At 39.2% G+C, this 23,055-nt stretch overlaps 3 protein-coding genes across 5 annotated transcripts; all 3 read right to left on the bottom strand.

Annotated features, from left to right (window-relative positions):
• Nucleotides 1–180: 180 nt before the first annotated feature.
• On the bottom strand, nucleotides 181–10,913 carry LOC103434833 (homeobox-DDT domain protein RLT1-like). Of its 2 annotated transcripts, none has more exons than XM_070821481.1 (18): nucleotides 10,091–10,913; nucleotides 9,538–9,993; nucleotides 8,845–8,918; nucleotides 7,770–8,177; nucleotides 7,606–7,695; nucleotides 7,362–7,526; nucleotides 7,040–7,262; nucleotides 6,530–6,630; nucleotides 5,877–5,963; nucleotides 5,627–5,776; nucleotides 5,382–5,537; nucleotides 4,655–4,864; nucleotides 3,817–4,521; nucleotides 3,176–3,730; nucleotides 2,144–2,776; nucleotides 1,938–2,042; nucleotides 1,424–1,684; nucleotides 181–1,260 (listed from the first exon to the last, which is right to left on the bottom strand). In XM_070821481.1, exons 1-18 carry the CDS (start codon nucleotides 10,233–10,235, stop codon nucleotides 505–507), a joined length of 5,280 nt encoding a protein of 1,759 aa, XP_070677582.1. In that variant the 5' UTR covers nucleotides 10,236–10,913; the 3' UTR covers nucleotides 181–504. The 2 variants fall into 2 exon arrangements, with proteins under 2 accessions (XP_070677582.1, XP_070677581.1); XM_070821480.1 differs by having other exon boundaries at nucleotides 8,845–8,921; nucleotides 10,091–10,833.
• A 3,380-nt stretch (nucleotides 10,914–14,293) lies between these two features.
• On the bottom strand, nucleotides 14,294–17,850 carry LOC103434835 (triose phosphate/phosphate translocator, chloroplastic). Of its 2 annotated transcripts, none has more exons than XM_008373196.4 (12): nucleotides 17,139–17,850; nucleotides 16,951–17,025; nucleotides 16,755–16,820; nucleotides 16,373–16,451; nucleotides 16,035–16,155; nucleotides 15,843–15,938; nucleotides 15,566–15,678; nucleotides 15,414–15,491; nucleotides 15,199–15,315; nucleotides 14,992–15,091; nucleotides 14,802–14,902; nucleotides 14,294–14,537 (listed from the first exon to the last, which is right to left on the bottom strand). In XM_008373196.4, exons 1-12 carry the CDS (start codon nucleotides 17,390–17,392, stop codon nucleotides 14,520–14,522), a joined length of 1,218 nt encoding a protein of 405 aa, XP_008371418.1. In that variant the 5' UTR covers nucleotides 17,393–17,850; the 3' UTR covers nucleotides 14,294–14,519. The 2 variants fall into 2 exon arrangements, with proteins under 2 accessions (XP_008371418.1, XP_017188015.1); XM_017332526.3 differs by having other exon boundaries at nucleotides 17,134–17,552.
• Nucleotides 17,851–21,603: 3,753 nt separating this feature from the next.
• LOC103434834 (protein DMP4-like) lies at nucleotides 21,604–22,795 on the bottom strand. The gene has a single exon (XM_008373194.4). It carries the CDS (start codon nucleotides 22,601–22,603, stop codon nucleotides 21,803–21,805), a length of 801 nt encoding a protein of 266 aa, XP_008371416.3. The 5' UTR covers nucleotides 22,604–22,795; the 3' UTR covers nucleotides 21,604–21,802.
• Between the last annotated feature and the right edge of the window lie 260 nt (nucleotides 22,796–23,055).

The following is a 23,055-nucleotide window of genomic DNA, read 5'->3' as shown; positions in this document are numbered from 1 at the left end:
AGTTATGAAAGTGTTTATTAAAATGCTAGGTGCATCATCAAGAAACACTTACAATTCAATTGAAGTTCAATCTATTCTCCTAAAAGCAATTGCGAGCAGAAGTGATTTTTACAGGAATGGTCCTTGAAAATCTTCCATAAATAAAACTAAAATACAAAGAACAACATGTGTTGCTTGCGGTTTAAGTAACTTGCTTACCCTTCCATTAGGTAAATAAATGGTTTTGTTACACGCTTACTTGACTTACACGTTACACCGCAAAACTACTGCAGTTCCCCTAATCCAGTACTTCTATCCATACACTACCATTTAACAATTTAATCCCTCAAATGGAAAATCTTAATCTAATAATTATAACAGCAAAAAATCAAGATTACCGGAGGCCGGTATCAATTTCCGTTTCCGTCATCAGGATGGGCAGCTACTGAAGCTGCACTATCTAAAAATGTATGCAGCCGCGGGGTATACCAGGTGGTTGCGCAGAGGCACTTCAGATTTCGAGCTTCATTCACTAGAGTCGTCTGAACTTTCCGATTCTGTGCCATCATCGTTTCTCATCGTGTTTGGTAGCATTTCGTCCGAGGCATCGCTCATATCTACATCCCCTTCTGAATCTTCATCTCTCACTTCTTCCATGACATTATTGTCATCTTCTGAAGCATCTATATCGTCGTCACTAGCTTCTACTAAACCCCCGTTCCATCCGCTGGAAGTCCCATCAAATCCAATTTCCCAGTTTCCTTGTTCGTATCCCACTGCTTGGTCGTCGTCTTCTGATTCCAATGCGTCTACTCGTTCAAATCCCTCTCCTTGCTCGTCACCTCTCATATCGATCTTTTCATCATCCCATTCCTCAGCCAAGTTTCTTGGTGATTCTCCTCCACTCTCAGGGCTGCTGCGCATGTCACTCACACGGCCCAGAGGTGTCCCCTCAACAGCCCTGTTCTTCATTCTCCTCTTTCTAACAGTTCGGCGACCCCGTCCACTCCCTTGTCCCTGCGTTCGTTTTCCCACCGTTCTCAACCCTTGATTCAAATTCTCATTACCCCTAATGTTCTGACGACTTGCAACAGATTTGGGATTACTCACTTTTTTCTGCCACCTTTTACCGCGCCCTTGCTCTCGACCTCCTCTACCACGTCTAAAGCTGTTTCGTCCACTTTTCAGGTGAGTACTGTTTTCTTCCCTCATGTATTCATTGAGGCCTGCTTCAGTTAGTTCAGTCTCACTCCTTGATGTCGGAAGTCTCATAGGTTGATTCTATAGACGAAAAAAACACATGTAAGTTCAATGACACGGTGGAAGTTGTATGACACCACCAACATCAATTCAACATCTATGGGATTTCATAAGAGCTGTATTTTAAAGATTTACATGCTTTTCTGTCATTAAGCTTTACAGAGAGAAAATGGGAAAAACTCACAAGATATTCTCCCACTTCCTTGTCTGTGGTGGGCTCAGCTTTCGCTTGCTTTACATATGTAATTGATGAATCTATCTCAAGAAGCCTCAGAGCCACAGCTGCAGTGGTATGTGGTATCCAAGGAAGTACAGGAACGGATCCACTGGCTAGATAATCGCGAACAACCCCTGGCTGTTTGCAGGAGCCCAGCAATTCCTCCGTCACTGCAAAGTGTGATGACAGAAAGTCTTTCTTCACTGCAGTCTCAACCAGAGTCAATATCTGGAAGGAAGTTTGTACAAAAATGAGTAACTTAACATATAAAAAGTTAGTTTGAGGAATAGACATATGAGGTGCCATGGTCGTACTGGTTAGAAAAATGCAAGTGAAATTGATGGATAAATCTTTCCTCGTGATACTTTCATTTTGTTTGTAAAAGAATAAAAAAAAAAAAACCAGGAACACATTCTTTGCAGAAGTTTAGAACAGAATACAGGGTTGACCATAAGAATGAAACAAGAAAAAGGATAGAAACCTGAAGAAGTTCATCCATTGATGATGATGCATTCAGTTTCTCTCCCCACATCTTTCGACGGTCATCAGTCCAAGACAATTGAAGAGCTTCTGGTGGAATAGATACCTGTCGAACAAACAGTGAGTGATATGAAGACTGAATAAAACATCAAGCATGGATTCATGAGATGCCAGCGATGCCCAAGGTGTAAAGCATCAGTATCTCACCTCAACAAGAGCTATTAACGTCTTGAGCAATCTTCTGGCCAAGGGAAGAGAAGTACAAGGAATATCGAAATTCCAAGGTTCCAACATCCTTTTTTCTTTACATTGCATTACATGTTCACCAAAGTCAAAATTTCTGTTGAAAGCATCAAAAGTCTGATGGCAAGTATAGCAGTGGGAATCCTCAAAGTAATAACAATTGAGGCAGACATCGCAGACATCAAACAGCGGTCTGCATCTCTCCTTCCCATATTTCGTGGCACATAAGGTAGATGAATTAGAGCATTCTTTCCACATCCACTTCTGAAAATCTTGATACCTTCTCAAGGCAGCCCTTTTCTCAGTTTCACTTCTGTCAAGCTCAATTCTGAAAGAAGATGAGGTCTGCGCTGTATCAGAGTTCAAAGCACAAACTGCACTTTCAGGGCTGTCAAAATGAGAAGGGAAATCAGGACTAGAATCCATTTCGTCAGCTTCATCTTTAACATGGTTTTTACTTGGGCCTGCATTGTTAGGACGATGCGTATTTTTCTGAACATTCTCCTTGAAGGATGCCTCAATCTTTTGCAACATTAAGCGTAAATGAGATTCCCTAATCCCGCGTGCGTCCAAAGACGTAACAAGAGCATCAAAGGCCTATACAGACAATCAATTAAAAACATTATGATAATAAAGAAACTCTTAAAAGAAACAGAAACAGCATGTCAAAACTAGCAAGCATAAAAATGGTGCCAGCAAGCAGACAAAAACCTATTACAAATGTGGCTTAAGAACCTAAGACATACTGCCAACTGAAACAGCAAGTCAAATCTAGCAAGCATAAAAAGATAATAAGTTTCCAACTTTGCTAAGAAGCTCATGATGCCCGACACAACTTTGATTCGCTTAAAAGAGATGAAGGGGTCAATGCCAATTTATCCTAAAGATAAAATGTAATCTGCATAACCAACAACATTTATTGTGCAGAATTAAACTCCAAAACACTCAGACAAGTAAGTGCTCCTGAAACAGATTATAAAAGCTGTTAAGCATTACCTCTTCAGTGTCAATAAGCCTCCAGCTTCCATTGTTCAATTCAATGAAAATTCTGCCTGAACCAGGGTCATGTCTTGATGCAGATGCAACAAATTGCCAGTATCGATTATGCCTACGATCTTGACCAAGAGGCAGGGACCTGTATGCAAACATCTCCTCTGCTCTATGTGCAATATACGATTTTAATTGTGAGCGCGACCTTTTTGATGCATATGCAAGTTGCTGAGTCAAAAAATTATCAGAACCCATGGAGATATCTTGGGCTGCTGAGGTCCTTTCACCATGCACACCATTAAGCTGATTCTGAACACCTTGTGACCCATGGATTGACTTTTCATTTTCTGCAGTGACTGGAGATGCATCAATGTTCCTGTTATCAACATCCCGTAAGGGACTTAGGCCGTCCTCTACTCCAGTAGCTTGTACTTCAGCTTTGCCTCCCATTAAAGATGGAAAATCTAACCTACCAACATTCTCTTCTTTTAGGCGACTTTTATCCAGCTGTGCCTCTGCCCACATTTGCTTCTTAAGAGCATTTGCAGCTTCTAAGCGATCCTGTTGAATTTTGGTGTCAAATTGAAGTTTTAACACAGAAAGTACGGTAATACATTGATTTCAAAAACTTGTAAGGAAATGTTTACCTCGAGAACAACACGAATGGTATTTCCTTCATTTGCAACACCAATTAAGGCAACAAGACCACTCAGACGCTCTTCCACGCTGAGGTCAGAATACTCCCCTTCTGTAAGTCCTTGAACCCATGACTCACCTGACTTGCTTTCATCAATCTCCATATTTTCTTGGTCAAGATGACTTGTACTAATATCTGCACCCAAAACACACTGTTTTGAGGAAGCACTAGGACAGAATGCATCTTTGGAACCAGTCAATGAGGAGCATAAAACATCCTTATCAAACTCATTTTTCACAGCAAGTCCAACATCATTGCTTAAACTGTCCTTTCCATTTTCTGAGAAACTAATTACTTCATTGTAATCATCAGGGGATTTCTTTGCAACTGATGGAGTAGCTAAATCATCAACTTCAGGATCTTCATCAACTTCACATTCAGAGTCTTCGTCTCTTTCAACCTCATCATTTTCAACATCATCTCTTTCAACATCATCGACATCTTCTGCAGCTAAAATCCCATTTTCAAATATTTGAATTTTCTTCCTGGCTGCAGAAAGTATGGCCTCAGCATCATCAGGATCCTTTCTGTAAGCAGCTCGTACACGGTATGTTGAAGGAGCTATTCTTTCAAAAAGCTTAGTATCTCTTGTCAAAGCAACAGAAATTGACGCTTCAGGAGTCTTGCTTGTTGTCAGGTCCCGAAGGCCAGATTTCTTACAGAAAAAGAACAGATAACGGACAAATAAAAAGAAATCAGGAAAGAGGCACATAAAACTCAATACCAAAAAGACTATTCTTGTCACAAGATTCACAACAGCATTTTTGCTAACAATAAACTTTAGTCACCTGAATCTTGTCTGCAAGATCTAACACTGTTAGTCCCTTATTTCCCTCAAGTGAGAGCACATGAAAAGCTGCAAACTTTACAGTTCCAGGAGTCAACCGGTGTCTAGATCTTCGTGGAGCCAGTAAGCCTTTCTCTTGCATTACTGCAAATGCATTTACAGCTGCAGAACCATTTCTTAGATTAGAAATTGCATCCTGACAACCTTTACCCTGTAATAACAATGGTACTGTGAGTCTTGCAACTTTTAGCAACAAAAATAAAACAGAAGAAATTCCAAATCTTTAATGTCTGAATGTACTAATTTGATTGAAAAAAATATACACAGGAGTAGCCATCTATAAGGTGGCTTAGTGTGAAGTATGAACACACTGCCCAATCTTTAAGTCCAAGACTAAGTCATTGAGCACTGCACTAATCCCAGTCATCAAGCTAGGTATGAATGAAATTCATATGGGTTTCTTTGTAGTTCTCATCAAGCAAAGTCTGAACTTCGTCATATCATAGAGTTCAACTAACAAATCAAACCTAAGCAAAGCCAAACATCAAAGTTTTGATGCTCTTCCTTGTTTTGACGCTCTTCCTTCGAACTAGGAGTCTAGGATGCCAGTTTAACTTGAATTCAAACTTCTATGGATACAAATTTCAGCTTTCTTTTTTACACTACTCTTGACTGATGCAGTAGATAAATTCCTTTCAAAGAAAGATAATAAAGAATTGAAAGAGAACCTCGTGATTATCAGGTGTGTATGACCATGCGATACTCCTTTTCTTCAGCTGTGGCCCAAATCCAGCAGAGAGTGCTAGTTGACGGAATATTTCAGGCCATGTCAGCAGACTTAAGTGCTGCTGCCAGTTCCGTATATCAAAGCCCCATGCATAAGCCTGAAACGGATAGTTCCAAGAAATATTAGGAAAAAGCATCAAAATCAGCAAACAAAGTAACTGCGTCCATGAAGAGAGTGGGGGATTACTCCTTCAACAATCTGTGGGTGTCCACCTCCAGGATTAGCAGCACCATTTTGATTTATTCCTAATCCAGTAGGAGTCCTTGCAACATCTTCAATATCTTTGATAATCAACCTCAAGAGAGCAACATGGATCTCTCCTAACAACCTTGAATCCTAATATCAAAATTGTACGAAGTATATGAGCAGCAGAAAACATATGGACAAATAATTAGAAAGCATAATTTTGAAATAAAATAACTCAATGGTGGCTCACATAGTCATGAAATGCTTGGACAAACTCATCAAGAGTAAAAGGCCATAACTCGAGAACATCAGCAAAGGTAATTAAGAATCTCCAAACCTGTCACCATCACAATTCAAACATCAGATTAGAGGCATTAATTCAAATACCAGAAACAAAGAATCTACTAAAAGTAACATGCATATGACCAGAGAACAATTAACGTACAATTGCAGACACAAAACTAAAAACTGTGAGATCACAAGCCAATAAGACAGTCACATACACCAAACGATCACTTGATTAAATACTAGAAGTCTAGAATAGGACCAAAAGTAACTGTCACCAGAATCGCAACTATCGTTGGAGATCGAACGACATCTTTTACAAGTGATAATGAGTCTCCTGTACTAAATATGAAGTGTCAAAAAGCATAGTTATAGGTCCATGAAACCTAAAGAATAAAAGCATGTCATCATTTTACCACAACTAGGAAACACATTCAAGACCAAGTAGTAAGAGAAGTACAGTGAGACTATCGCAATAGCCAGAGGCTGGACCATTGATATTACTGACTATGCTGTGTGCACAAGAAATACTGTACCCATAAATCGTACAAGAATAGTTAATATCAGCATATATGGTACTTTTAATAGCTCATATAATAAGAAAAAGGAAGAACGCACCATGAGAAGGTTACCAATATTCGCCTCTGAATTGATCCATGGCTGAATTGTAAATGGTCTTTTTAACTGCACAGACCTAGGTGGGAATGCAACCAAAGAATCTGAACCACAAAAAAACGCGTCATTGAATTATTTTATAGAGACAGACAATAATGAGATGCGCAAGTACACTATTAAATATTTTATGAATACTTGTGGGTGGTTTCAGGTCGATTAAATATTCATAAGTTATCAGCGCACTGAATTTTATTTATTTTTTGCTCAATTTAGTACATCAAAAGTCCTAAATCTGTCAGCATCAAGCTTATTTCACTGAATTTAAGGAGATTCAAAAGATTTAACTTCAAAATTCTCAGAATAAGTGCCAGAGCAGTACAACAATTGGAAGGATACAAAATAGCATGGTAGATCAGATGGATTTACTATAAAGGGCTAGAAGATATACTTAGGTACTTCAAGCAGCCATGTTAAGGGTTAATAGAAGGATTCATGTTACCAAGCAACGCCTACCTCTGAATGCATCAAGGTTTTGCAGGGTGTCAAGATCAATACAAATAATGGAGGATAAACCCTTGCTTGTAGCAGCCAACTCCATTAATTCTAGTTGTTCATCCTCAATAAGCTCCATAGACTCTTTAGCAAGCCTGCGTGCAGTCGCCTTCTCAAGTGCAGCTTTGCGTTTCACTACCTCTCTCTCTTTGCGAAGCTCTTCCTTCTGCCTCCTTTTCTCAGCCTACAAGATAAACCCAGAGGGGTTAAGAATCTATTATTCTATGCTGAAAAATCAAAGATACATCACATATGCATTACATTTGTAGGACCTCGAACTTACTCTTATATATTCTTTCTGTAAAAACTTTTCCCTTCGTTCAATTTCACGTTTTTGCTCACGCTTTAATCTCTCTTCCTCGCGTTGCCTCTCACGCATCAACCTCTCTTCTTCTTTTCGTCTCTCACGGTCTTGTTTTTCCATTTCCTTCCTCATTCGTTCCTCATTCTATAAACAGAAAAATCAAAATATCAGCATACGAATTGCTATGCTTCAGAAACAATTGTTTAGGACTTAAAAATAGAACCTTTCTCCTCAGAATATCTTGTTTCTCCAGCTCCTTCCGGATCCGCAACTCATGAGCTTCAACTTCTTTAGCGATTCTCGCTTCTTCACTCTACAAGGTGCAACTGGTTAAGTCCTTGGTTGAGAAAATATACTATTATACTAAAGTTAACTGCACAAGTATACCTTGCGTTTCCTCTCCATTCTCAGAATAGAGTCATTAATTTGACCTTCAGATAATACATTAGAGTTTTCCAGCGCAGGTGCAACAACAGGGGGATCACTAAACTGAGTATTTACCCTCACGTTAGTGAAGGAGTCCCTTTGTGCTACACTGCCATCATCAACAGGAGATGAGTAGGGCACTACTTGCCTCTCCTGCTGAGACAGAAGACGAACACGTGACGCATGACCATGGACACCATGAACCCTTGACAATGGCTCATTTCCAACAGCAAATGACGAAGTTCTTGCAGTTGGGCCATCAATTGCTGAATCGTGAAAATGAGATTGAGAGACTTGTCCGTATGCATCAGACCGAATACTGGAGTGATCTTGAAGAAAGGGATATTCATGGATAGCCCTTGGCGTAGCCTGAGATGAAAATTCATTCTAATTCAATGATTCATCCAAAAGAAATTGAGGATACATAAAACATCCAAAATTACATGCATTAGAAAAAGATAAAGAGTACCAACAGTACAAAATCAATTCAAATGCATTAGATCCCACAACAGGAAGCAAAAGGGAATGAGAGAGAGAGAGAGAGAGAGAGAGAGAGAGAGAGAGAGAGAGAGAGAGAGGGAGGGAGAGAGTATCCAGACAGCGAATAATGAGTTGTTTTGTTACCAGTCATGCAACTAAACCCAATTTTAAATCACCCTTATAAAATTAAGTTACGAAGATTTGGACAAAGATGCAAATACTCTTGCTAAGATTTCAAACTCAGACTTCTTGAAGCCAGTTCAATCGAATTAGAGTTCTAAACTGGCAAGGAAACTCTAGATACTGCTGAAGTCATCGAACGATACTCAAGTGAGAACTGCAAAAGAATACCACCTACCCTATGTTTGTTCGACTCCCCACAACATTATCTTGTGGTTTTAAGTTTTAAAGGTTGACACATGCTAATGAAAAAAGCAGTACATGTATACCACTTAACGGTTCACCAGCATCTTATATAGTAGATGTTATCCATACTGCACATGCCATCATATGGTGTATAAAAAATAATAGATTTATCAAAGAAAAAGAAACAGACTTTAATTGGTTTTGCATCATGACGCTCATATTTGCCCTCCAAAGCATGGGCAGACCGCTTATGCTGCTCCGCAACTGCTTCACCAAGTAAAGAATCAAAAGGGTTAGCATGAAACCTAATTGCATACAAAAATCATTCCAATAACAGAAAATAATATGCTAGGGTAATAATGTGGCTTTAATCAATCACTAAAGCATATATTTTCACATTTTAATTTGGGTAGTAGTCCATATTTTTAGACCACCACAAGATGAGAAATTTGAAACTCAAGTTTTTTACTGAACTACCATGAAGCATAAAGCCTTCAAAGCAAATGAGAATGTTAAACCACACTAGAAACCGATGACAAACCAACTAGTAATCTTAATTATCAGAAAAAACTGGTGAACTGAGTAGCAAGTGTGATCTGAATGTCGGAAAACTTGCAAAGCGCATGATTGCTGAAATAAAGCACACCTATTGACACATTTAAACATGGCAAAAAGAAAGTCATGAAAATAGTTTCTGTTTATCTTATGGAAGGGAGCACAAAATACAAATATACACTGATAAAAACAGACCCAACATTAACTCACTAAACAATAATATGCACAAAATTCTCTGAATAATGTTGCAATCCAATCCCACATAAGTCAAGTACAAGGCATTGCTCAATTGACCTGTAAAATCAATAAGGCAACCCAGTAATTATACCTAGAGGTGCCCCAAATGCATCGGGCGGCAAAGGATCAAACTCTATCCCGAGAAGCGGGCCATCTTCCCTCAATGGCTCTCCCAATTGAGCTTCCACACAAGCAATGGCCCTGAGCTCCAAGATCGACTGTGGCGACTCATAATACCTCCTCCCCCTCATTGGAATGTCATCAGCCACACCCCTAGCCACCACATTCCGCAACTCCGCGTGACCAAAGGGGCTTGACCCGGAGCCTGAACCGGACCCATAATCACTACCCGGCTCTGACCCATGAGCCAAATCATCAATGGGGGGCTCAGGCAAAGCGGCTACCAATTTCCGCTGCTTCTTCGGTGGACCCCCTTCCTTCTTGTCCTTCAGCCTTCTGTGACAGAACCACATCTGCAACTGCCGATCGGAAAGCCCTAATTTTTCCGATAGCTCAGCCCTAATCGCCTCCGACGGGTAGGTCTCCACTGATCAAAACACAAAAATAAAAAAATAAAACTTCAATTTCCACAGAATCCAAAACAAACATTACAAAAAAAAAAAAAATCGAGAAATCAAACTTACATGCATATGCTTTCTCAAGGGTTTCGAGCTGAAAGGGGGTCTTCATCTGGCGCTTGGGCTTGCTCTGCCCCTCACTGGAATTGTTAAGTTTACTATTGCTCTCATGATTTTTATTCTGATTTTCTCCCTCCGACGCCGCCTCCATTGAAATCGAGACCGAGATCTGGGATTCCACCCAAATCTTCCGCCTTTCAATCCCTCAAACCTTCAAACTTCGAAACCCTAATCCCCGAATTGTCATAAAAAACTGGGTCTTCGTAAAGAATCCGATTTCCTTCTCCTTTTTCTCTCTCTCTCTCTAAAACTCTCGTTCGTTCTTTCTCTCTCTAAAAACAAAATACCGTAACAGTCAAGGAAGAAGAGATCGAGAAGAAAGAGAGGCGTAGAATTATCATGATGGAATATTAAGAATACGAAGAATAAACATTTTGGAATAATAAATGTTGAATTTTTTACGGGGATTGAAAAGAAAACACAGCAACAAACATTAACATCAAAAACAAAAACAAAAACAATGAATAATATTAATAATATCGAAAAATAGGAAAAGGGAAAATCAGGACGAGGAACATGTTTTTTAAAACAACAACAGTATTCCCTCCTCGCTCTAATTCTAATTCCACCACCTTCCATAATTTTCTTTTTCTCTCACTTTTTTCTATTTCTAAATTTTTTGTCTTTTATTAAAATTCAGACGATTGATGCTACTTTCATGTTAAACGGGGCCTTTTCAGTTTTTAATTCTGCGTATATTTTATTATTTATTGAATTTTCAACTTTTTAAGGTTCTTTCTTTCTTCAGGTTTTTTTTGTTTTGTTTTATGTTTATGTTTTTTTGGTTCAGTGATGTTAAATACGTTATTGCAAATTGCATCGTATCAGATCGTGTGCGTGCGTGTTTGTTTGATGTTTATCCAAGGGTTCTTGGTGTTCGTTGGTTTGGATTCTGTGCGTTCGTTGGATGCGATCTTCTCATTGGGCGCGCGATGAACGACCATATGTTTCTGCTTTCCTCTGTTTGTGGGCCCCGTGTCTGCTCTGTACACAATTGGGCTGGGCTTCTGTGAAGTGTGTTGATCAGAAAGTAGGCTTTAGATGATACCCAAAATCGAAAAAAATTTCATTGTGACGGGACTATGCGTGGTACATCACGTGTTTTTACATAAGTAGTGGGAAATTGTATTTTTTAAGTTATTAACATTTTAGCATATATATTCCACTATTTATATAATGACATGTGATGTACCACTCGTGTTCCAGTCACACTGAAAAACCTCTCCTCAAAATCTTTTTGTGGCCTCTATGTGACTTATCTTATTGAGTGATACGTGTCCATTAGGGGTGGGCATGGGCCGGGCCAGGCCCAAATTTGGAGGAACCGGACCTACCCGTTTTAAAATGTAACGGGCCGGGTAGAGAGATTTTGAATTTAGGAACCAGACCTAACCCGGCCCGTTTTAAACGGGCCGGTTCGGGACGGGTCTACGGGTCCAATTACTCTTTTTTTTTTTTTTTTTTTTTTCTGGGTCTGACATTGGGCTGCTTTTTTTTATTACCAACAACACATTCACATTTACAAGGCCAAATACAATAGGACAACGAAACCAAGCCCAGCATAAAAAGCCCTAACACCTTCATCCTCTGCCGCTGCACCCTCCGCCACTGCTGCCATTAGAAGGACAACCAAACTCGAACCAGTGGCCTGAAATCAAGCCAAATCGAGCTCCCAAAGCGGATAAAAAGACGATTTCAACAAGTCCTGCAAGATCCTTCACAGCATGATTTTCCAAAATTTAGTAAAGCAAGTAAATTCTTATTCTTTCATTAAAAAAAAAAAAAAAACTCTTGACAAATCAAAACCACAAAGAATTGATACTTGGATGCTCAAAACCCCAACTGAGAATCAACTATTAGATAGCTAACTGAACAAAGTTGTTGTACACATAGCAATTCAAAGAATAACCTCTACACACGTATTATACTTGATCCCCATCTAAAATCATTAAACCCAGATCGTAAAATAATCAGAATTAGCTAGAAAAACCATAACTATTATCATATATGAGAAAAAGCAATAAAATTGAAATCCCAAATTAAACAAATCGAAAAACCGTAGCTCGAAAATTCAATTTTTCATCTGGATAACATGCAATTCAAATAAAAATTAAAACTCTCCATCTGGGTTCCTTTCAATTCTACCCAACAATACTGAAATGCGAAATTAGGCATACCTGTTAGCTGCTGTAGTCGCTGAACCGCTTAGATTATGGTGGTGTTTTCGACGGCGATGATGGGTGGTCACGATTGGGAGAAGAGTCAGGAGACGACGGCGATAGTGGTGTTGTGGGAGAGGAGATTGAGAATCGAGAGGGAGGACTCTAGGAGAGAGAGATCGAGAGGGAAGACCCTGGGAGAAAGAGATCGAGAGGGAAGACTCTCGGAGATAGAGATAGAAAGGGAGGACTCGGGAGAATCAACGAATCGAGAAGGAGGACTCTGGGAGAGAGAGATCGATAGGGAAGGCTCTGGGAGAGAAAGATCGAGAGGGAGGACTCGGGAGAATCGACGAATGGAGAAGGATGACTTTGGGAGAGAGAGATCGATAGGGAAGACTGAAAGAGATATAGAGATCGGCAGGGAGGGACTCGGGAGGACTCGGAAGAATCTTCTAGAAAGCTGAGATGTGCGTTTGTGAGATTTGAGTGTGTGTGAAAGAGATATTTGAGAGTGTGTGAGGTTTGCAAACGGTTCGGGCCGGGGGCCCGCGACTTCAAAAAATTGGAACCAGCCCGCCCCTTTGTTTACTTAGACCCGCCCCGCCCCGTTTTGTATCTAAAAGAATACGGACCCGCCCCGTACCCGCCCCGAACCGCCAATACCCGCCCCTACCCACGGGTCCAGGACCCGTTTGCCCACCCCTAGTGTCCATTCATTTAATCTCTTTAGTAAAAAATAAGAACAAAAGATAAATTAAGTCAAAATGACACGTGTCACTCAATAAAATAGGTCATAGAGATGGCTCAGAGAATTTTGGATGCAGAATATTTGAACTCGCTTTAGATATAGCGTGACGTGAGTTGAGAGAGAAATGATTTGAATTTGAGGCATTTTTAACATTTGAAGATAAAAATATATCATTTTTGTGGCGTGCTAGCATTTTTTTTTCCTTTAAGGACATCTTTGGTGATCTATACTGAATCGGACTCTGTATATCATATTGATTACAAATTTACAATTAACTAACTTCACAACCCACCATTGTTAAAAATAGATCTGAATAAATATCAGAATTAGTCCCTTAAAACGAATAAGGAGGAGGAGGATGATGACAACGATGAGGGTGTCCGGCACCTTGTTGATTCGAACGATTTGAAACCCATGACTAATGGTTAGGTACGTAGTCATATTTTTTCTAGACAAGTACCTATGATTCTTTATTCCTTCTATAATATAGATAACCACCACACCGCACATATGTCGGAATCCATATCCAATTTGATCCGATCAATCAAGCATGCCCTAAGTTGCTTATACTGCATTTTCGTAGTTCTAAGTGACAATTGGAATTGTGTTTTTTCAATTATAAGATGTATCAGATTGTTCATTTGGCTCTTAGAGCTCGTGGCAAGTTTGTGATCACCAATGAGAAAATGACTAACTAGAAGCATTTAGTAGAGAATACAATCCTTTCCCAAAATTTTGTGGTTCTCTTCTCTCCACTCGAGTATCTTGAACCATCTTTTTAAGGTCTTTTTATAGAACTTGGAAGGTCCTTATCCTCACCTTTGCTTTAGTGGCTAAATCTCAATGTTCTTAATTCCTCGTAGAAAAGTACGTCTATAGTTGGAGCCCAGTGTCTCAACTTCCAATCGCCTCAAAACACTTACTTGCAACCAAGTGATCGAACAACTATTCTTACAAGCTCGCAACCAAGTGATATGACGCTTATCCGTGTAGAGAGTTGTAGGAACAATTGTCCAATCACTTGTCATGAAGACTGTAGGGAAGAGAGGAAGAAGTAGATGCAACGTGAAACAAATATCTAGACAACTGATATCATGTAGAATTAAGAACCGCATGACTATTGGGAGAAAGAAATAAATACAACATAAAGGCCATGTAAACAAAGAATGTGATAAAGAAGTAACTGCATAACATATGTTTCTGCACGTACTGTTGAGAGTGGACTCGCACATAAAATCGTCATTGAAATTGATACTTTATTCATTTCCAAACAACATGAGACTATTACAAATTAGAATGTCTGTGTACTCTCAATCAATGGAAAAAAGAGGGGGGGGGGGTAGGGAGGAGGGGGGGAAGGAAACAAACTATGACATAGATAATAGATGCTCAATTTGCTACTTACGAAGGGAATTTATGAAATTTACAATGCATGGTTCCCTCCGTGTCCGTTCTTCATTCCTCCTCACGCAGCTTTCCCTTGCTGGATTTCAGGAAAGAAAAAGAAAATTAGAGTCAAAAGAACAATAAATGGTGCATATAGCATTAGGTTAACTGATAAGATCAATCTTCAAAAAACGCATATGAGCAGAAGTGCTTCCTACATAAGCAGTCCCAAGCGGCGGTTCTAGAATTAGTTTAAGGGCAACTCCAAACATGCATGAATGCAGACATTGGATGCCAGACGAAATGTATATCAAACAAGTGCCACATGCATGAACTATCTACTTAGCTATATCTAACTCACTCGTTTCTCTTCTTCTATCTTGGCCTTGAGGTAAGAGTAGATCGCCACTCCTGCAATTGCAATGCCAGTTCCAATACCAGTTTGTGTTGAAATCTTGTTACCTGCGAGCACCGATAGAAATTAGTTATGAGGTCAAATTTTCATTGATCTAAAAAACGAAGTTGAAGATTGTCGGACATAAAATCATTACCAAAGACCACGATTGAGAAGCCAATCACAAACACACGCTTCAGCACGTTTCCAACTGCGTGCGTAAGAGGCGCCACTCTCTCCAGGGTGTTGGTAGCCAACTGATAGTTTGGAAAAACATAAACGGTTCGTATGATTTCATAACAATTGAATTCCAGTGAGAAGATTATGCTACTGCTACAACACGAAGTAAAGAAAACACATATACCTGGTTATAGAGATGGTAAAACAATCCCACCCAGAAGAGATCGGTGACGAACTTGACAAGTCCTACTTTAGCAATTGCATCATTGAAACCATACTTGATTAGTTGAGGTCCCTCTACCTATTGACGAGAGACAGGACATGGAGCCACAATTCATCAAAATTATTATATCAGTTGCAGAATCAAACTACCACAGTTCTCAAGAGAAGTATACTCACGATGAGAGCAGGTGGAATGCAGACGAAGAGTGCAATGATCGAAATATAGGCATATAGATTTGTACTATCCATATCAGTCTGCAGAAATAACAAAAAAGTTATAAAGGAAAATTAACTTCAAGAATTCAAAACGTAAAGTTAGAGAAACTCACCATGGCTTTCTTTGAATAGATACTCCTGTAAGTGAAGGAGATATTTGAAATCATAGCACTAATGAAGCCAAGCCAGTTGAACGACAACTCAGTCAGCGATGCCATCGACACACCTGCATTTTAAAACCATGGAAAACCAACTTACGTGACAATAAATTTATGTGTTTGAAGAAATGATTCATCGAAATAATGAGTCACACATTGATATCCATGCATTTAGTTAAATGCCGGATAATATGATTACAACAACTGAACGAACATAAATAGAAGAGCATACCAATAACAACAGGAGCCAGGGACAGCCATAGAGACAAGGGGATTGATTGTCCGAGTACAAATTGCGAAGCAGCAGCATTGAAGAATGGCTCAAGAGCTGAAACAAATAAATCCGACGTTAATCCAACATTAATTATATACAGTCATTTATTGTTCTCCGAAATCTTTTAGAGCATAAAATTTGTGCTCTCACCTTTGATTGTATGTGTGAATGAGACAGCAACGGCTGCAAACGAGACGTTGCTGGTGACGTGGCCAAGTGCATGGCACACTGCCACTGGGATAAGCAGCTTCAAGAGGTTTGCATCCATTGGCTGCATGGAGAGAAACACCAGTCACATACACTAAATGAAGAGTTACCAGAATTCTCATTTCAAGTGAACCAAACAGAGATTTGCATATATGAGTTAGGCCAGTTTGCCTGTCCTAACTCTCGAGTTTTTTTTCTTTCCAATGTCGTAACTCTCAAGTTCGAATCATCCTTTATTTCTTCGAGCAATAATTTACACAACATTTAAGTAGTTCACTTACAGCGCGTTTGGGAAGGCCCACAGCCCAGCTGATCAAACAGTACACAACTCCGACAGCCAAGTGCACGACGGACACAAAACTGCACCCACACAGAACAAAAAACTCACTTCTTTAGAAGAAGCCGAAACTAAAATAACTAGAACAGGCTTGAGATATAGACATATATGGATATGTTATTGTGACTGTATTTTAAATCAATTGTCCACTATAAAACAATTAGCTTCTTTATGTAATAGTGTACGATTTAAAATACAGCACAACAACATCTCGTTAAACAAAATTATACGTTTAGTTTCCTTGCATAACAGTGGACGATTTAAAATATAACACAGTAACGTCTCGTTGCATGAAAAAAAATAAAAATTGAAAATGGCACACTTACTATGGATACGGAAAGTAATTGTAGATCTTCTTGTTCATGATGTTGAAAATTACGTTCAGAAAATACCTGCAAACCAAGGACAAATCCGTAATTCCCGACACAATGATTACTAAAAAATAAATCCAAATTAATTTTAAACTGTTTCAACAGTTTATGATAAGCCGTTAAATTGTAGACGACGCGCGGGAGTCCGTACCACATGAAGAAGAAGAAGCCGGTGAGGATAAACGGGTACTTGCCGAAGAACCCGATCGGCGCCACCTTCGCGTCCCTGTAACACCACCGTGTCAGAAAGAACCGGCAAACACACACAAAAAAACTCATTAGTTCGGAGGCTGACGCGGGCGAGTCAGACCGAGATAGAACGGAGGAGACGGACCTCACCCGGCGGAATCTCCTTCAGCCGGCGACGAGGCCGCGGTTTTGCACGGCCGGAGAATCTCCCTCTTCATCGGCGACGCCTCGAGCAGCAGCGCCGGGCGGAGCTGCCTCCCCCATATGAGGTTCCCGCCCTCGCTCACGGCCCCGATTGGCCGGGCCGAGACGAACGGGACGGCGCCATTCTCTCTGTGGGATGGCTTGCGCTGGTAGGGGAGTGGTGCGAATGCGGTGGCGCGTGAGAACACCCGCGACTGCATGATTGATGTGGAGAGAGGGAGAGAGAGAGAGAGTGGCGAATGCGGATTGGCAAGATGCAGTGAACTCTTGTTAGTTGTTCCGAGCAGACAAGTGACAGATGGAAACGAACCAGTTGGAGGAGAACGAGGGCGGTTTATTCTTTTGTGTTCGCGCGGTTCTGCTCTTCTACAACGCGGGCACGTTAGCGAAGTACATCCGCGGCTACGATTAGGTAAAGGTTGGTTTGAAATTTGCTTATGCACATCTTTTGTTCGCAAGTGCTTATAATATAAGTGCCTTAAGTACAAAAAATGTTGAAATTTATATTAAAAAACTTGTGCATCCTCAAAGCATTTAGTATGTGTTTTTTACTTCGTGTTCGATTCATAAAATTTTACGTTTGCAATTGGAATTGTTTATATTGTAAATCATCTTGTAAAAATTACCTCTACGATCATTTAATATAAGTTTGAAGTTTTATGAATCGGCCGAGGAGGAAATCATCGTCAACTTTTATGGAGCCAAGTTAATTACATAAGATGGGGGGAGGAGCATGGGAGGTTACGGTGGGGGTGGGATAGGGAATGAGGGAGACGCATGGGGATGTGAAATGGGAGAGGTGGGGCCCAGCTTATCCCCAGCGTAAGGCGTACGAGCGACGAGAATGCGAGTTGATTTGGATCGCCTTATCCTTTCTGTTTCCTTAATTCCCTTTCCTGTGCGGAACTGTTAATTAATTCCCTTTCCTCTCAACTGTTTCTCACGGGAATCAAATTCTTGGAAAAAAAAAAACATATAAAGCTTTGATGATTTTTGTGTAAGAAATTTCACAAGCCTTGGTAACAAAAAAAATATCTCATAACATATCTCATCAATCATGGCTAGCATATAAGTCGAAGTCACCTCTAATGACCTATACGACATATTCATATCTAATCACATATCTCATCAATTCAACTAATACCGTATACTTACTTGAACTTACCTAAACTTACCTGAACTTACATATGTGTCATGAGTTCACCTTTGCACTTCAGAGCGTTCACGATAATTATGTGCAAGGAATATACGTATGGATATGCCATGATGAAATCTAAACTTAAAACATGTCATAATATTTCCAGATATATAAACATATAAACAATTGGTCTAGAATGTCTAAACTGTAGTGCCTCATTCCCAAACTATTTACTTTTGAGAGTAATCATCGATGATAAGCCTAATTAAACACTAGTTAAATTAACTATCAATTAATTCCCTCTCATTACTTCAATTTCTTGATTATTCACGCAATGATTTATGATCAACATTTAACCACTAAAACATAGGGTCAAATCTTATTCTCTTTCCACCAATGTCCCTCAAACTACTCAATTTCCCAAACTAGACTATTGTCTCGATTATTCGTTCTCATTTATTATATGGTTGCATCTAACGTCTTGTTAGACTGACTACGTACCCTAAACAAGGATCAAGCCATTCGTAGTTCGTATTAGTATTTCAAAATATTCACAGTAATCATATGCAATAATTAATTTATAAATGCAGTAATTCCACGAAACTTTAACTGAAACTCCAAAATCACTTCTACCTGTGCCTACGCATCTGTAAGATCAAGCTCTATCCGAATATGTCAATAAACATGACAAAATATACGAGAGTTACACACGTCCTCGAAAAATCACGCTTTGCCCATTGGGCATTTCCGTCCTTTCATGTATTAAAATTATAAAAACCATAATTTTTTAGAGACGGGCTATTACATAGCAACATTCATTCTCGCAATTTATTCACACACTTGATTGTTTTTTAAGGTACATATTTTAGATTTAGGTCCAAAAATACAGAGTGTTTTTAGGAGTGAGTTAAGTTATCTAATTATATGTTTTTATTTCTTTTATACTCATTTTATATTTTCTAAAAATATTAAAAACCAATTAAAAATATTATGCATTTTTCAACTCTAAAAAATCTAATTAATATCTTACAACAACAAAAAAACTAGTATAATAGCATAAAATGTATATGTAAAACATTCTACCCTAAGTTAAGTAACAAATATATGAATGTATGTTATACCTATATGTGAGATATGAAACCTAACTAAAAGGTAGAAGAAAAAAAAACATAACATACCTACAAGTAAGACATATTAATCTGTGACAGGTTGAATATAAAAAAGAATCTGTCATATAGGTAGATAAATACAATTAACATGTGATACAGGTTGATTATAAAAATTAAAAATAAAATCTGTAAATAGGGTTTAAAGTAGGAGGCAAAACAAGAAATAACAAATAAATAAATAAAAATAAATAATCAAAGAAATAATTAGGAAGAAATTTGATTTTTATAATAAATCTTATCATTAAAGAGATAATTATTGAATTGGACTGATTTTAATAAAATGGATAATTCCTTTTATTGGCTAAAAAAATTGGACTTATATCAAGTTTCCCCATAACAATGAATTTTATCTCCTCACATCTTCACATGGAGGCGATGGCAACTTATATTGGCCTCTTTTGGCGTCGCAAAGGGGTTTTCAGAACTCTATCCTTGAGAGTGATTCACTCCAGATTGTGACGGCTCTTATCAATTCTTCCAATGATTCGTCCGACACTGGACTTTTAATTGAAGATTTGCAGGTGATCCTGTCATCAATCACTTGAGCTTATGCTACCCATGTTCGTCGCCAAGCCAACGGTATTGCTTATCGTCTAGCATAGTTTGCCCTTACTTCAAATTCCACAAGTAACTAGTTTGAGGAATGTCCAGACCTCATCTCAGATTTACTTTATGAAGAAGCTATTTTGTAATCGATGTAAGACTCTGTAATTCAGGTCTTCTTATTTGCAATGGAATGAATCTATCGAGTATTATTATATAAAAAAATTATATATATATATAGCTTTGATTTTAGGGCTCTGAACTCACGGGATGGACAAATATGATATTGTAAATCAAAAGTTTAAGCTCGAAGTGACAATGTCAATATATGACAATCACTCGTTTCAATACATGAGATTGAAGTTGACAAAAATTGAGTAACACTTAAGTTTTCGCAAAACAATCAGATGTCCTGCACAAAATAAGCTTGTATAAAACACGTAAAGTAAAACAACTAATTAGTTTGACAATTGATAGGCGAGAAACTCTACATAGTCAAGTAATTTCTCGTTTACAAAAATCATCTATGTATATATAGAAATTGTATTAGCCTAAAAACATTCAAAGTTAATGAAGATAAAACTAGAAATGCTGGATTTTTTTGGTATTTTTGGATGCATAGATCAAAGATTTTGAGGCCTATCACAGACATGATCCGATATAATTGTGGATTTACCCGATCCACATCGACATCACCTTTCAACCATTGGGCCCAATTCAACAACTCCGCACCGCCGCAGTCAAATGCCTCCGCTATATATCACCACCTTTGGCCTCATGATCTCTCAGTTAGTCTCCGCGAACCGGATCAGGTCCGCGGAGGCACTACTTGATAGGATGAAGGAGGAGAAGTGTAGTGTTACTGAAGATATTCCTCCCTGTTTGCAGAGGCTATGGCTGCGTTCACAGGCCACTGGACCTGGATGGTGTAAGGGTGTTCACAAGATGGACGACTTTCAGTGCAAACCAACCCAAAAATCTTACATAACCATACGTGGGATTCTTGTTGAAGAATTTGGATAAAAACCATGGGATGTTTAAAGACATGACAACCAAAGGTGTTGCTCCAAATGTGTTTACTTACAGCTCATTGATGGTTGGGCTCTGCAAGTTATAGGAAGCCTGTCTATAAATCTAACAACTCCAGGAGCTGAAAGCAGAATAACAGTTATAGACAGGCTTCCTATTATTTGCATACATGACTCACGCAATACAAGAAGATGTACTGGAATGAGGATCCTCTCCGGATCTTCTTTGTGAAGATCCTATCTTGATCCTTTTTGTGAGGATCCAAAGATCTCCAATCAGATCCGTTCTCGTATATCATTCGACCATAAATCATTATAAATATTTTTATTTAAAATTAAATATAAATAATATCTGATGAAAATTGACCACGTGATGTACGATGAACAGATGTAATTGAAGGTCCTCACAAAGAGGATATCCTCGGAGAGGGTCCTCATTCGCACTCTTCGGTTCATATGAGAAATAATTATCTCAACCGTTTCTTAGTCGGTACCTCAAACGATATTTGTAGTTATCTGATCAAGAGTTGAGATGTTTAAAAGTTCTCTTTCAATGTGCCATGGATTTGAACTGGGATTTACAAAAAAAGGAGAACAGTCATATAACCGGCATTTACGGAACTTGGAGGAAGCCGGAATGGAAAAAAGAATAAATAAGGTTGTATGTGCAGGGTTTGGCAATTTTAAGTAGCACGCAGGCAAATATGAATTAATCAAGCAAAAGAGGTGTTGCTAACTTGCAGACAGCGGGAAGCCAATTCCATGGCGCTTGGTTGGAAACACAACAAACAACATACTGCAAATGACGCCAATGCCAACTGGCAATGCTGTGAGTACCTCCTGAGCCTCATCTGACGGCGTTGGATAGAAGCAATTCACTACATTCTGATCGAAAAGTGCAACAGCTGCGAATACAAGTATTGACATGAAGGCATGGAGGAAATCTATAAACTGCAGCCGGAAATTTGCAGCGACTTCAGGTGATATGTTGGCTGATCCATCAATGATCCATAAGCCTTTGAATGTAGCGAACCCATAGCAGACATTTCCATTCTTGTCCCGAAAGCTGTCAGTGAAACTCAGTAGAAAACTTGAAGCCCCACAGAGGGCTACAAGTCCAGCAGTCATGGACCGGCTGACTGAGTCACAGTTTCCCAGGTTTGTAAATATGGGTGCCAGAAGCTGAAACGCAAGAACTGTTCCCGTTGGCAAAAGATTGGCCAGATGAGCTGTGCTCTGAAAAGTCTGGCGAATGGCTTTCTGTATCAGCGTTCTTTCCTCTTCTGTCGCGGACTTTGGTGCATCTTGCAAGAGGGGGAGTTTCTGCTCACCATCATGCAGGTGCCGGGATTCCTCAGCTTCTACCTTGATCTCCATCGACCAGAATCGTTTGATACGTCTCTTATCCCTTAATGCTTTGGTCTCTTTTTCTCGTCTTATTTTAGCATTTTTCTTGTGAGCATAATGTTGCATAAATAGGAATAGGAATGAAACTTGAGTGGAGGTAAAGGAAGGGAAAGAGTAGTTAGTCATGACTTGCAAGGAAGAGAAACCTAAAACTGGAGCCGAATTATAGATAAAGCAGCAAGCAGAATTCCGAAAGGAGAGTTTGGTTTCGTGTTCGGTTTTTCGCTGTCTGTCTATCGATCACGGTCTTTCAGAGTAGTAGTCACAAAGGGAGGGAGGATCAGGTTCAAGAAGTTTGGGAGTTTTTTTGTTGCTGAAACGCAATGCGCATTGCTTAAGGGGCAAGCTTCACAAGAGGTATTCTTTACTTTTATATTAGTAGTATTTCTAAATTTAGAAGTGGGGACCCACAATTATTTGTTATTTTGCTTTTGTGGTTTTTGCTTGGAAACATGAAAGATTGGTGAGGATGAGAGAGGGAGGTTAGGCTTCACTTTGAAGGAATTTGTTGTTAGATCATACATGGTGTCATATACTCATACCTTGCACGTTATTACTTTGTAAGCAGGTGTGAAGAT

Source organism: Malus domestica, chromosome 05 (genome assembly GCF_042453785.1).
Source record: "Malus domestica chromosome 05, GDT2T_hap1".
In the NCBI taxonomy this organism is placed as follows: domain Eukaryota; kingdom Viridiplantae; phylum Streptophyta; class Magnoliopsida; order Rosales; family Rosaceae; genus Malus; species Malus domestica.
This window is presented reverse-complemented; position numbering and strand designations above follow the sequence as displayed.